Source organism: Mustelus asterias, chromosome 11 (assembly GCF_964213995.1).
Source record: "Mustelus asterias chromosome 11, sMusAst1.hap1.1, whole genome shotgun sequence".
Lineage (NCBI taxonomy): Eukaryota > Metazoa > Chordata > Chondrichthyes > Carcharhiniformes > Triakidae > Mustelus > Mustelus asterias.
The window spans coordinates 42,812,497-42,824,820 of NC_135811.1; the positions used below are offsets into that span (position 1 = coordinate 42,812,497).

Genomic DNA, 12,324 nt, shown 5'->3' on the forward strand with positions numbered 1-12,324 from the left:
GCGCAATCTATGAATGGAATTGTTGGGTAGTTTTGCTTTCTTACATTTCTTGGAATGTGCCATCACCTTCCAGATAGAGTCCAAGGTAATTGGATTACCAGTTGGATTTTGGATCATTTGCCATCTCCGCTGGGCATGTTGCACTTTTGTTCCTGGGTGGCTTGTCCTGTAGTGACAATTGCTGCTGCAATCTTAAAACTCCCCTCATGCATAGCACCTACATTTAGTTGAACATTGAGCGTTTTGTGATCATTTTCCACAGGCCCTGCATCTGTTCTTTGTAAGAAGTTTAACAACACCAGGTTAAAGTCCAACAGGTTTATTTGGTAGCAAAAGCCACACAAGCCTTCGGAGCTCTAAGCCCCTTCTTCAGGTGAGTGGGAATTCTGTTCACAAACAGAACTTATAAAGACACAGACTCAATTTACATGAATAATGGTTGGAATGCGAATACTTACAACTAATTGATTAGTTGTAAGTATTCGCATTCCAACCATTATTCATGTAAATTGAGTCTGTGTCTTTATAAGCTCTGTTTGTGAACAGAATTCCCACTCACCTGAAGAAGGGGCTTAGAGCTCCGAAAGCTTGTGTGGCTTTTGCTACCAAATAAACCTGTTGGACTTTAACCTGGTGTTGTTAAACTTCTTACTGTGTTCACCCCAGTCCAACGCCGGCATCTCCACATCTGTTCTTTGTGTCAATGGTTTGTTTATGGACACTTTTTAATCGCCTTCATAGAATCATAGAATCCCTACAGTGGAGCAGGAGGCCATTCGGTCCATTGAGTCTGCACTGATCTCCGACAGTGTATCCTACCCAGGGCCTATCCCCATAACCTCATGTATTTACCTCACTAATCCCCATAACTTACTAAATTGCCCTTTAGTGTCCAAAGATTTGTATGGCCATTCCACCTAACCTGCTGAGAGGAAACTGGAGCACCTGGAGGAAATCAACGCAGACAGTCACCCAAAGCTGTAATCGAACCTGGATCCCTGACACTGAGGCAGCAGTGCTAACCACTGTGCCGCCAGTCTTTTGAAAGTTTGATACTGAACTTTGATTTATCCTTACATGAACTCATCGCTTTTAATTCTGGTCTTCAACTCATCAGTGATGTTCAAGTTTCCTACCTTTGCCATTTTGTAAACTGCCAGTGGGAGGCCCGCTTGATGCCAGATCCTTTTTTAAAGTTAAAGTAAAGTTTATTTATTAGTCAAGTAAGGCTTACATTAACACTGCAATGAAGTGACTGTGAAACTCCCCTAGTCGCCACACTCTGACGCCTGTTCGAGTCAATAATCTGGCCTTGAGTAGACAATGGGGCCAACTCTAATGACCTAACTGTTTCTGGTGATGTTAAGCAAGAGCACTAAGGTGGCAAGACTAGAAAATCTGACCTTTGGTATTCAATTGGCCTGAATCTTCCAAGGAGCGGGAGCTATTATCAGATTGCCAATCTGCTCCTACTTTCCTGGAGCACTGCGTTCCTGACTGCAACTTCCGATCCCAGCTTCTCCAGAGCACACATGAAATCAAACCTGCTTCTTTGTAGTGTTGGGTGGCTCAGCAATGCACTGAGAAGCTGGGACATTTGGACAGCTTTTCAGCATGTTCGTGAATGTGCAGGTGGGTAATGGGATAGGGTGAATGAGGTAAGTGGGTAAGTAGGTAGCTTGGCAGTTGGGTAGGGTGGGAGGTGGGTAGGATGGTGAGGCCAGGTCACAGGGGCGTCAGATAGTGAGGGATAGTTGGGTTGGTCGGGATGACTGAGGAGATTGGGGGCCATGTCTCGGTGGGTTGGGTCGGTCCGGATCTGCTCAGGCAGTTTAAGGTGGTGATGTCAAGTTGGAGGGATCATTATAGGAAGTGGAGTAGTGAGGTTGTATCAGATTGGGGGCGGGGGGAGTCTGGGTGGCCAGCGAGGATGGGTGGGATTGATTGTTGTGCCAGAGCACCCAGGCATACCTAAACATGAGATGCCAACTTGGTGAAACTACAACACATGACTACAAACATGCTAACAGTGGAAGCAGCATCCTGTAGACAGAGCTAAGCAACCCACAACCAATGGATCAGATCAAAGCTCTGCAGCCATGCCACATCCAGTTGTGAACAGCAGTGAACAATTAAATGGCTAACAGAAGGAGGAGATTCCATGAACATGCCTAATCTCAACAACTGGGAGGCCAGTATCTGTTTCTCTGCATCAGCCAACTGTGACCTCCTAGTGGTACATGCTATGGGTTTTGAAGGTGTTCTCAGAGGAGCCTTATTGCTGGATCAAAATTGTGGAATTCCCTGCCCAATGTTAACACCTTCACCAATTGGACAACAGCGGCTTCAAAAGGTGGATCACCACATCACCCTCGAGGGCAATTGGGGATGGAGAATAAATACTGACCCTGACCAAAAACATCCACCATCCCATGAATAAATAACTTTTGCAGAATGAAGGGGTAGCTGATGATAAGCAAGAGTTCTTTTAGCATAACTGACAATACAAAGCACTGTTGCTTAAGCAGGAATCCGATGCTTTTATGATTGAGAGATGTTAGTGCAGGAAGAGTGATAAATTATCCATGTACATACAAGAACTGAATCTGATTGGAATTAGGAATATACACATAACAAACTGTAACTTGGATTAGAATTAACCGTTAAGAAATAATTCCCATGTGAAGGAATGACAATATAAAGAAATATATTGTAATTTTTACAAAAAGTAATATTTTTTATGCCAACATTGATTTTGTATTTATCGAAGAATTAGTCAGTGTGTTTATTTACAATTGTTCATTTTCAGATGGTCCTCTGGAGTTGCCTTTGTTTCAGATGATTCCATCCCGTCACCAAGTTGTATTCCGTGGTGATCGTTTGCCTTTTCTGTGCACTGCAACCTATGTGGATAAAACAACACAGATCCAATGGCATCATGGTGGGAAAGTAATGGTGACAGATGAAGATAATGAAATATTTGTGGAGCCGGTGATCATTCATGACTGTTGTTTAATATCCAGGTATGAACATCTTTTTCTTGACTGCTTCTGAAGCATAATTGAACTGCTATCTAATCATTCTGTGTTACCAAGGATGTATTTTGCTCAGCAGGTAAATCTGAGATTTCTCGGCATTGCTACATATGACATTTCACGACACTTGGGCTAGAGCTTAAATTAGTGACTGAAGTCAACAGGAATATTGCACACCATTGCATTGATTTCGGTAGTGAGTGCCACCTTCTGGAGTGAAAAATAACTACAGAGTCTGCAAGCATTTTAGCATCATTTATCATTAAGCTGATTAATTAGTGTCACAAGTTGGCTTACATTAACACTGCAATGAAGCTACTCTGAAGATCCCCTAGTCGCAACACTAAATGTTATTAGAAACTTCTAAATATGGTACAAATGAGCCTTGTTTTTTTTTAACTCATGTATTTTTTAATATCAAATTTGGAGACTTATCTATTGATACAAGGCAAATATTCAAATTCACGCATGATAAAAATGTACAAGCACCAATCCATAGGATGACCATCATGATCCAAGCAAAGTGTATTGTTCCAGTCACTCTGTTACAAGTGTTTGCTACATATGGCGTAACAAACGACATATGGATTAGTGACTAATGTTTTCGCCCATGAATGACGCACGCAATCCCTATTCACAAGCTGACCAGTCAGCTCTTATAACCCAGCTGAGTGATATGGAGACCTTAGATTTGCAGTCTTCAGTTACAAAAGCAATAGTTCAGATAGGCTTGAATCTACCATGCCACCAAGAGGAACCATATCTTACCGAGACCCAACTTTGCACTGGTTTCTGAGAGCAAAATACTGTTCATGCTGGAAATGTGAAATAGAAACAGAAAGCACTGGAAATACTCAGCGGGCCGGGTAGTATCTGCGCAACAAGAAGCAGAATTAACATTTCAGGTTGGTGTCCTTTTATAGAAATGATGAAAGGTCATCAACCTGAAACGTCAACTTTGATACTCCCTCTGCAGGTTTTGCCAGAAAGCGGGGGCGATTCTCCGACCTTGCCGCGCCTGGCGCAGCTCATGCCGATCCCGGGGAATTGCGTGTGGGCCAAAAAAAGTTGGTTTCGTACCTGGCGCCAAACAGTTTGCGATTCTCCCGGCCCCTTTCTCAAGGCACAAACCGGATCACACCCAGAAAGGGGGCAAGGCCAATTCACATATTTAAAGTAGCATTTAAATATGCATAACCCTTTCAAATCGCAGCACACGGAATTCACCGGCCTTTGGGCATGGCACGGTCATGTTGAGAATCACGACTGGTATCCAACAGCAGAGACCGAGCACGATGGTCACGAGGGGAGGGCTCGGAGGCCATTGTTCAGGGCATGGCTGGACAGTGCCCATCAGGCAGTGCCCATCCTGGACCACTGACAGTGGCCACTGGACACCCCAGCAGTGCCAGTTGGGCACCACTAGTGTACCAGTTGGCACTGTCAGTGTGCCAGAGGCAATGCCAAGTGGGGGGAGTCCTGAGTCGGGCAATGAAAGGGGGCCTATGCAGAGGGGCTATGACGGGTGGGATAGGCAGGGAGGTCACATTGAGGCGGGGGGGCACATTGGGGGTTATGATGGGGAGGCATGTCGTGAGTCAGGCAGGGGGACCCATTGGAGGACTCCGATGTCCCGAAACCGGCGACCTGTTTGGGAAGAGGGTGGGGGCACATGCCACCGCCAATGAGGGGTGGGGCCTATGTCCATGGGGGGGGAGGGAGGGGACTTCCCAGTGCACTATGAGATTGGGGCGCCCTTGCAAAATGGCACCTGAGTGCTCTGAAGCTGGGCTCACCAGCATGTTTAGACCCTGACCCCAGTACTGGCGCGAAACTCTCAACTCTCCGAACAAATGTGTGGAGGATAGCAGTGCGGGGCACTCCCGAGAGACTGGCACCCGTCACTCCATTATTCTCGCCGTTATGACACTTACTCTTTTTTGGGGGGAAAAGTGCACCCAGCATTTCCAGTATGTTCTTTCTGTATCTGTTGTTCTTTACTTGACTGTTGGAGAGGAAATGATATGGACACTAACTATGGTGGTGGAAGCACATCAAACCATCTAAGACTTTGTACCAAAAGAAATGTTTTTTGTTCAGAAAGACTGTAAATTACATTGAAACCAAGAGCTTGCCAACCCTCTGATCTCTAAAGCTTTTTATGTTTCAGATGACATTAATCATAGTGTAAGTGCTAGTTATAAATTCCCCAAATCTCTGCTTGAATTATTACGGGCTTATTATTTTATGACAATGGCATTTCCTAGTGAAGTACTTCAGGTGGGCATTTATTGTCATCTCCTATTTAATGGCAGCGATAGCAGCAGTATAGTTTGCTTGGACTGAACATTGTTTTCATGCGCAGTCTGAGTACAAAGAGATAATAATTCATGTTTTCTATGAAATGTTTGAGCTGCCATACAGGAGAAAAGGACAGCTTAGCACGGATACCTGTACGGCACCAGAATAATTGTCGGCTGTATACCCTGCTGCTAATGGACACATTGACCCTCCACTTATGCATGCAGGGAGTTTCACCACAGCGAGTGTCAGACTCGTTGATAAGATGACTCGTTTTTCTCACAGTGAGAATGACACTGTATCTGTCTGGGTCAGGTTGGAGCAGCGTTGCTGCTGGGTTTTTGTCAAGTTCAGTACTCTTTCCCTCTTTCAGTAGCCAAGTATATTGTTTACAATTCAGGTAAATTGAAGGGAAAATTGGGTAACGTAAATTTATGTAGAAAAATATGGAGCGCTTTACTTTTAACAGATAGATGAAATAAATGCATAAAGAACTGTTATGACTGTTGACATCTCTTAACGAAACCACAGACCTGCATTTTAACGACTGTGTGATGGGCTCAACGCATCTGCTGTTATTTCTTCCCCAGCTATTTATTGTACTGTCATATAGCTGACTTAATTTAAAAGCGGATGCTTGCAAATTCTTATAAAGGACTTACAGAGGAAAAAGTACTGTGCAGCTTGAAGGTGCGTACAGACACAGCTGATATCTTGGGCCTCATTTTTAAATTTAATGTCACAGAATTTAGATTTGGGCTGCAGAAAAACATTGTGATTCAAAAGGCTCATCCCGCATGGAACAAGTAAAGCTTTGAGTTTGTAGACATTATAGATCAAAAATGACATTCGAGAGTCATGAATTGAGAGGTAAGGAGGATTAACGGTGTATCGGATTGACAGGTGTGGGATGGGAATCTTGGCTATTCAGCACCAAAACAAATAGAACCAGATTGAATGGAGCTCGAAAGCTGTGTCTAAAGCTTCAAGGTCAGTGAGACGCAAAACATGGCAGCTTTGAATCAGTCAGCGTTCATTTCAGTCTTGATTCAACATCTTTATTTTAATTTGTTTAATAAAGTCAATTTTTTAATGTCTATTATCACAATCAAATGATAAACCTTTGGTTAATTGTTGGAAATCATTTGTCCAGACCATTTATTCAATCAAGCGGGCAGCCTTTTGTGTAAATTTGCTTGAGAGGTGTATCAGCCACACTATTTGTGCATTACTTTCACAGTTAGCATCATCATCTTCGTCTCACACAGCACGTTGCTGCTTCAGGAGAATTTCCATTAATATTTACCGAGGTGGGCTGCATAAAATCCACGCTTAAAGTGACATGTTGGCATGCTTACATGCACAAGTGTAGACAGCAAAGTGATCAATGACACAAAAAGTGGAAGAGTGCCATGCAAAACTTTATGCTGCAATCAAGTCTGTTATAGTGAGAATTTTCAGTGGTCGGACAATGGCGTGTGTATTTATAACTTGCTGCCTCAGCAACATACCTTAAGTAAACACTTTTCATTCTGCCCCTTTATATGTGCGAGAATCTGAGAACAATTGAGAACATGTGCATGTTGAACAAGTGTCAAGGTCACATTCCAAAGCAATTAATTAGAGTAAGCCGGTGAGTTTTTCTGTGACCTTTGCTTGAGCAGTTATGGTATTTTGAACATAGAATAATATGTTTCTGTGTTCAAGATGTGCATCCTGCACTCTAGCACGGGTACAAAATGTCATGCTCTCTCCTGGTCCCGCCAGATAAATACACATTATGGGTAATAACAGAAGCAATCCACTTCAGGTAACAGATGTTGGCTGCAAAGCAGCACAGTATGGCTGTCAATATGTTATTAAAACACAGTTGTTGCCGGTTTCCTGCTGTGAATGTTTAAAGCTAATGCAATAGAATATACTGATATGATCTCATTACAAAATGAATAAATAAAACAATTATTGTGAAGGGAAAGGGTTAGCACACAGGCTCAGTTTAACTAGCTACAGCAGTTAAAAGGTAAAAAGCCATTCATCTGCTTTGTTTGTTGATAATCTGAGCTGAGATTGGGATACCACTTTCTCCCATTTAAATGATAAGTAGTTGAGTGAGCAGAATATATTTTGTGCAATCAATAGTTAGCCTATTAACACTAGGAGAAACATATTTCCAGAGTAAATGATATTTAATAGTGCAAAAACACTGTCATCTCAGAGAAGACAATTTGGCAGTCGGTTTATCTTTTTATTAATTTATGATGCTGTGGATAGTTATGAGGATGTGCTTTTTTTTTCAAGCAAAAGATTCACTTCCTAAATCTGTTTTTCTGGCTGGATTAAGACAAAGCAATAAACTGTAATTTTATTAAGACAGTGGAGGATTGTCAGCCAGCCACAATATGCAACTTGCATTTCACCCGAATGAAAAGGGAATAGGTGCCTATATCCCCCTGGGGAGTGTGAAATACCCTATCTCGTGTTGGCTTTCTAAATTTCTGAGATGAGACCTCAAAAATGCAATCATGTATTCTTAAGAAGCAATGACTACGGCAGACATGGAATTAATATAATGCCTCTGGAATATACAGCCAGCAAGACTAAGAATTGTTTACCTAGCCCGAGAGATAGGAATGTTGATCTGAAGGGCTACAAAGAAACTGTCTCTCTCTCGCTCTCCCTCTCAAAAGAATTGCACCAGGATTTGCAAAGTAACCATCCTGAGAAGAGGAATCAGCTGCAAACCGAGATATTTTGGGAATAAATGTGGAAATCTGCCCCATACAACTACTCCCAAGAAGGAAACTGAACAAAAACAACATGGAATCGTCATATCAAGACCAGCCAAAGAACAATTAGCCATGTGTTCCTTTGTTTGTTTAAATTATTCATGAAATATAAAAATCTATAAACTATCCTCTTATCCTACCGTCAGTACCAGTGTGTATGTGTGGACCCAAGGAGTGTGTGTGGTGGTTGTGATTTACCTGTTTTTTAAATTCGGGAAGCAGTGACAATAAGCTTGTATTTTTCTTTGTTTAAACTGAAAAAACCTGTCTGACCAATTCCATATGAATTGAGAGAGTACATAATGGGACTCCTGCAGTATAGGCCTTTGTAAATTCATTTTCAAAAGCCCTGTTCTGGTCAGACCTGGAGTGGTAAAATAGGAAAGTCATTTTTAACCCTTCCTCACATGATTGTAACAGGATGCTTCACTTTGTGTTGACTCTAACAAATATAAATTGCAGCAATGTTCTTATTGTTGAGAGAAAACAATCATTTTATGATCCATCTTCATGATGGGAAGCCTCTCCTACCAGTTGTGTAAAATGGAAATTGTGGGCATGTAACTGGAATTAGTGGGTAAATTGACACATTTCAAGTATGTGATGCTGTGGGTGGGTGATGCTCATTGCTAGAAGAGCAAGCTCATAATATTACACTCACCGCCCTCCCACCTCCAAATGTGGATCGTATGAAGATTCATAACTCAAAAATTTAAACATCAATTATTGATGAGAGCTCATACCCACTGATAGTTATAATGACGGAAATAAAAGCAAAGTAGAAAGGAGAGAATTAAGTGATTGAAGTTCAGAAAGTACTTCAGGATGAGAACAGCAGACTTGAAGGAGCCATATTTATATATTTAAACTAGGATGGCACGTTGGCGCAGTGGTGAGTACTGCTGCCTCACAGCTCCAGGGACCTGGGTTTGATTCCAGCCTTGGGTGACTGTGTGGAGTTTGCACGTTCTCCCCGTGCCTGTGTGGGTTTGCCCTGGGCGCTCCAGTTTCTGTGTGGGTTTGCCCTGGGCGCTCCAGTTTCCTCCCATAGTCCAACGATGTGCAGGTTCATAGAATCCCTACAGTGCAGAAGGACGCCACTTGGCCCATCAAGCCTGCACCAACAACAACGCCACCCAGGCACTATCCCTGTAACACTGTGTATTTGCCTTGCTAATCCCCTGATGCTAAAGGGCAATTTAGCATGGCCAATCAACCTAACCTGCACATCTTTGGCGTGTGGGAGGTTAGGTGGATAGGTTATGCTAAATTGCACCTTAGTGTCCAAGATGTGTAGCTTAGATGGATTAGCCATGGTAAATGTGTGGGGTCACTGGGATAAACACTGTAAGAGTTTTAACAACACCAGGTTAAAGTCCAACAGGTTTATTTGGTAGCAAATACCATTAGCTTTCGGAGCGCTGTCTGAAGGAGCAGCGCTCCGAAAGCTAATGGTATTTGCTACCAAATAAACCTGTTGGACTTTAACCTGGTGTTGTTAAAACTCTTACGGTGTTTACTCCAGTCCAACGCCAGCATCTCCACATCGTCACTGTATCCCAGGGGACAGGGGAGAGAGAGCCTGGGTAGATATTCTGTCAGAATCGGTGCAGCCACAATGGGCTGAATAGCTTCTTCTGCACTGTCGTAATTCTGTGATTAAGTCAAGCAATTGGGTAATCCATTTGCTTCCAATATTTGGATGGCTGAATAATGCTGAAAGGGTGCTACTATAGAGGAGGCTATTCTGGAGAAAACTCTGGGATCTTAAGAAGAACAATCGCCATAAGGATGGTTTTCTGTTTTTAATCTGGCATTTCAATCAATATGCTTCATTTAACTCATTACATTCTAGCACCACCTCTCCCCATTTTAATTTTTGACTTGGGTGCTAAAGCTGTAATACTAGGAGAAGCTATAGACTCTGTGGAACACTGTGACTTGGGTTACATCTGGACTCTTAGGGTGATAGAGTCCTGTTACCAGACCTCAGCTGAAGCATTTACTTCCCAACAAGTGAAACGATTGCCCTTAAAGCTCATTTGTTTATTTTGGCCAGGCCAAACAACACATGTTTTCCTTCCTATGTCCTGCAGGGTTTGAGAATTTGGATATACCTCTTGAGAATTCCTAGTCTTTCGGTGAAATTAGATTGTTTCATAGTGGAAAGCTCAGTTTTATAGTCTCTTCGTTGAAGGAAGGTTTTTATTTTAAGTAATTAAATCCCATTACGCACTTCATTACTGAGGGGCACTTATATTTGTACTGCTATAGGATGGTGAATTAGTTTACCGAGTGCATTTGTTTCCTTTGGAGCAGCAAATCCCTCATTTGCCTTTGTCTTGACATCAGCTCTATGTGTTCATATCTCAGACCAGTGCCTCTGACAGCTCTTCCTGGCAGGATGCCTTTTGTTTGGAACAGAACATCCTATCAAAAGTCACAAGAGCAGCAGGAATTTCAGCTGTCACAACATCGGGAATAACAAGTCGCAGATAATGGGGCAACAGTTGAAAATCCTGTGGTAGAAAGGCTCTACAGCCACGCTATTACTAAGTAAACAGCATGTGACAGACAGATCTAAATGATCCCACAACCAATGGATTAGATCCAAGCTCTGCAGTATTGCCACACCTGAATGGTGATGGACAATGAAGCAACTAACTGGAGGAGGAGGCTCCACAAATATGCTCATCCTCAATAACAGGGGAGCCCAGTGCAAGAGACATAGCTGAAGCTGTTAAGTAATGAAATTAACACTGACTGAGCCCCGAAGGAGATAGCTGCCTGTAGGAGGGAATAAACGAGGAGTTTTCGAGTCCACATCAGGCTTCAGTAAAACAGTTTTATTTCCATGTGCATGAGGAAGAATCAGCCCAGACCCAGTGAAGTCCAGTCTATATCTAGGCTGATTCTGAAGATACAAAGGCTGTACACAAAACAAAGAACAATACAGCACAGGAGCAGGCCCTTCGGCCCTCCAAGCCCACGCCGCTCCCTGGTCCAAACTAGACTATTCTTTTGTATCCCTCCATTCCCACTCCGTTCATGTGGCTATCTAGATAAGTCTTACACATTACTTATACTGTTCTCTGGAACCAAGAATATTATAATACAGGATATCATTGATATGAATAGCTTGAATTGATTATAATTGATCACATTAGGTGGGTCTATTGTCCTGGGTGCTTCATGTTAATCGGTTGTGTCCGGCTATCCTTGTCTATCTGTTTTGTGATACAAAAGGTGATGTGTGTGATAAATAGGTTTCGATGGCGTGATAACCGTCCCATCTCCCCAGTTTCTAGGAACAATGGCTTCTCTAGACTCAGTGGAGCCTTGCTAATCAGTATTGACCCTGCATTGTTTGCTAAGGCCTTGAAATGATCTCACCTGTAAGTTAACTGTTAGCAGTCTGAGATGTTAATTGGGTATGTCTGCCCGCAGTGACGGTGGGCCCTGTGTTCTAAGCCTTTCTTAGACATTCCTTTTTCTGCTGTTACATGCACACCCTGGATTTGCTCCAGTACTGGATTCTGCCCTACTACACTGCCAGACTGGGGCTGCAGCAGGTGGTGAGGGAATCAAGTGGGAAAAACCGACTTGACAATAATAAATAAACTTTTAAAATATTGTCCTCACAAATTTAGCCGCATTGTTCCATAACGGTTGAGGCCAAAACATTGAGTGATTACATGAAGAAATTAGATGCGGCTCTTGGGGCTGAGGTTATCAAGGGATATGGGGAAGGCAGAATATTGAATTTGATGATCAGCCACGATCAAAATGAATGGTGGAGCAGGCTCGAAGGGCCTACTCCTGCTTCTAGTTTCTATATAATTGGTGGGGGGTGTGAAACTCTGACTTGATGCTGAGGGCATCTTCCATCATGTTGTGTGGCATCACCCAGCAATTATGAAATGCAGTGGCTTCAGATCTAGCAGCTCAAACCTGGGCATCCACGAGGCTTTGTGGCTCATCAGCAGGAGCAGACTTGTATTCATCAGCAGTTGTAAACTCATGGCCCAGCATATTCCATTCTGTACCATTAGCGTCAAGACTGGGGATCAGCCCTGGTTCATTAAGGATTGTAGGAGAGCATGCCAGGTGCAGCACCAACCTGGCAAAGATGCAACACAGGAAGAAATGCACGTGAAAGATGCAACGTGTAAAAGACAAAACTAAATAATTTCACAGCCAAT

General features: G+C 42.9%; 1 protein-coding gene across 1 annotated transcript in view; it reads left to right on the top strand.

Annotated features, from left to right (window-relative positions):
• adgra1b (adhesion G protein-coupled receptor A1b) overlaps positions 1 to 12,324 on the top strand; it is a 359,394-nt gene that overhangs the window by 37,527 nt on the left and 309,543 nt on the right. The window contains exon 5 of the mRNA XM_078223476.1: positions 2,810 to 3,023. Coding sequence (XP_078079602.1) covers positions 2,839 to 3,023 — 185 coding nt within the window. The 5' untranslated portion in view covers positions 2,810 to 2,838. The remainder of the gene's footprint in view (positions 1 to 2,809; positions 3,024 to 12,324) is intronic.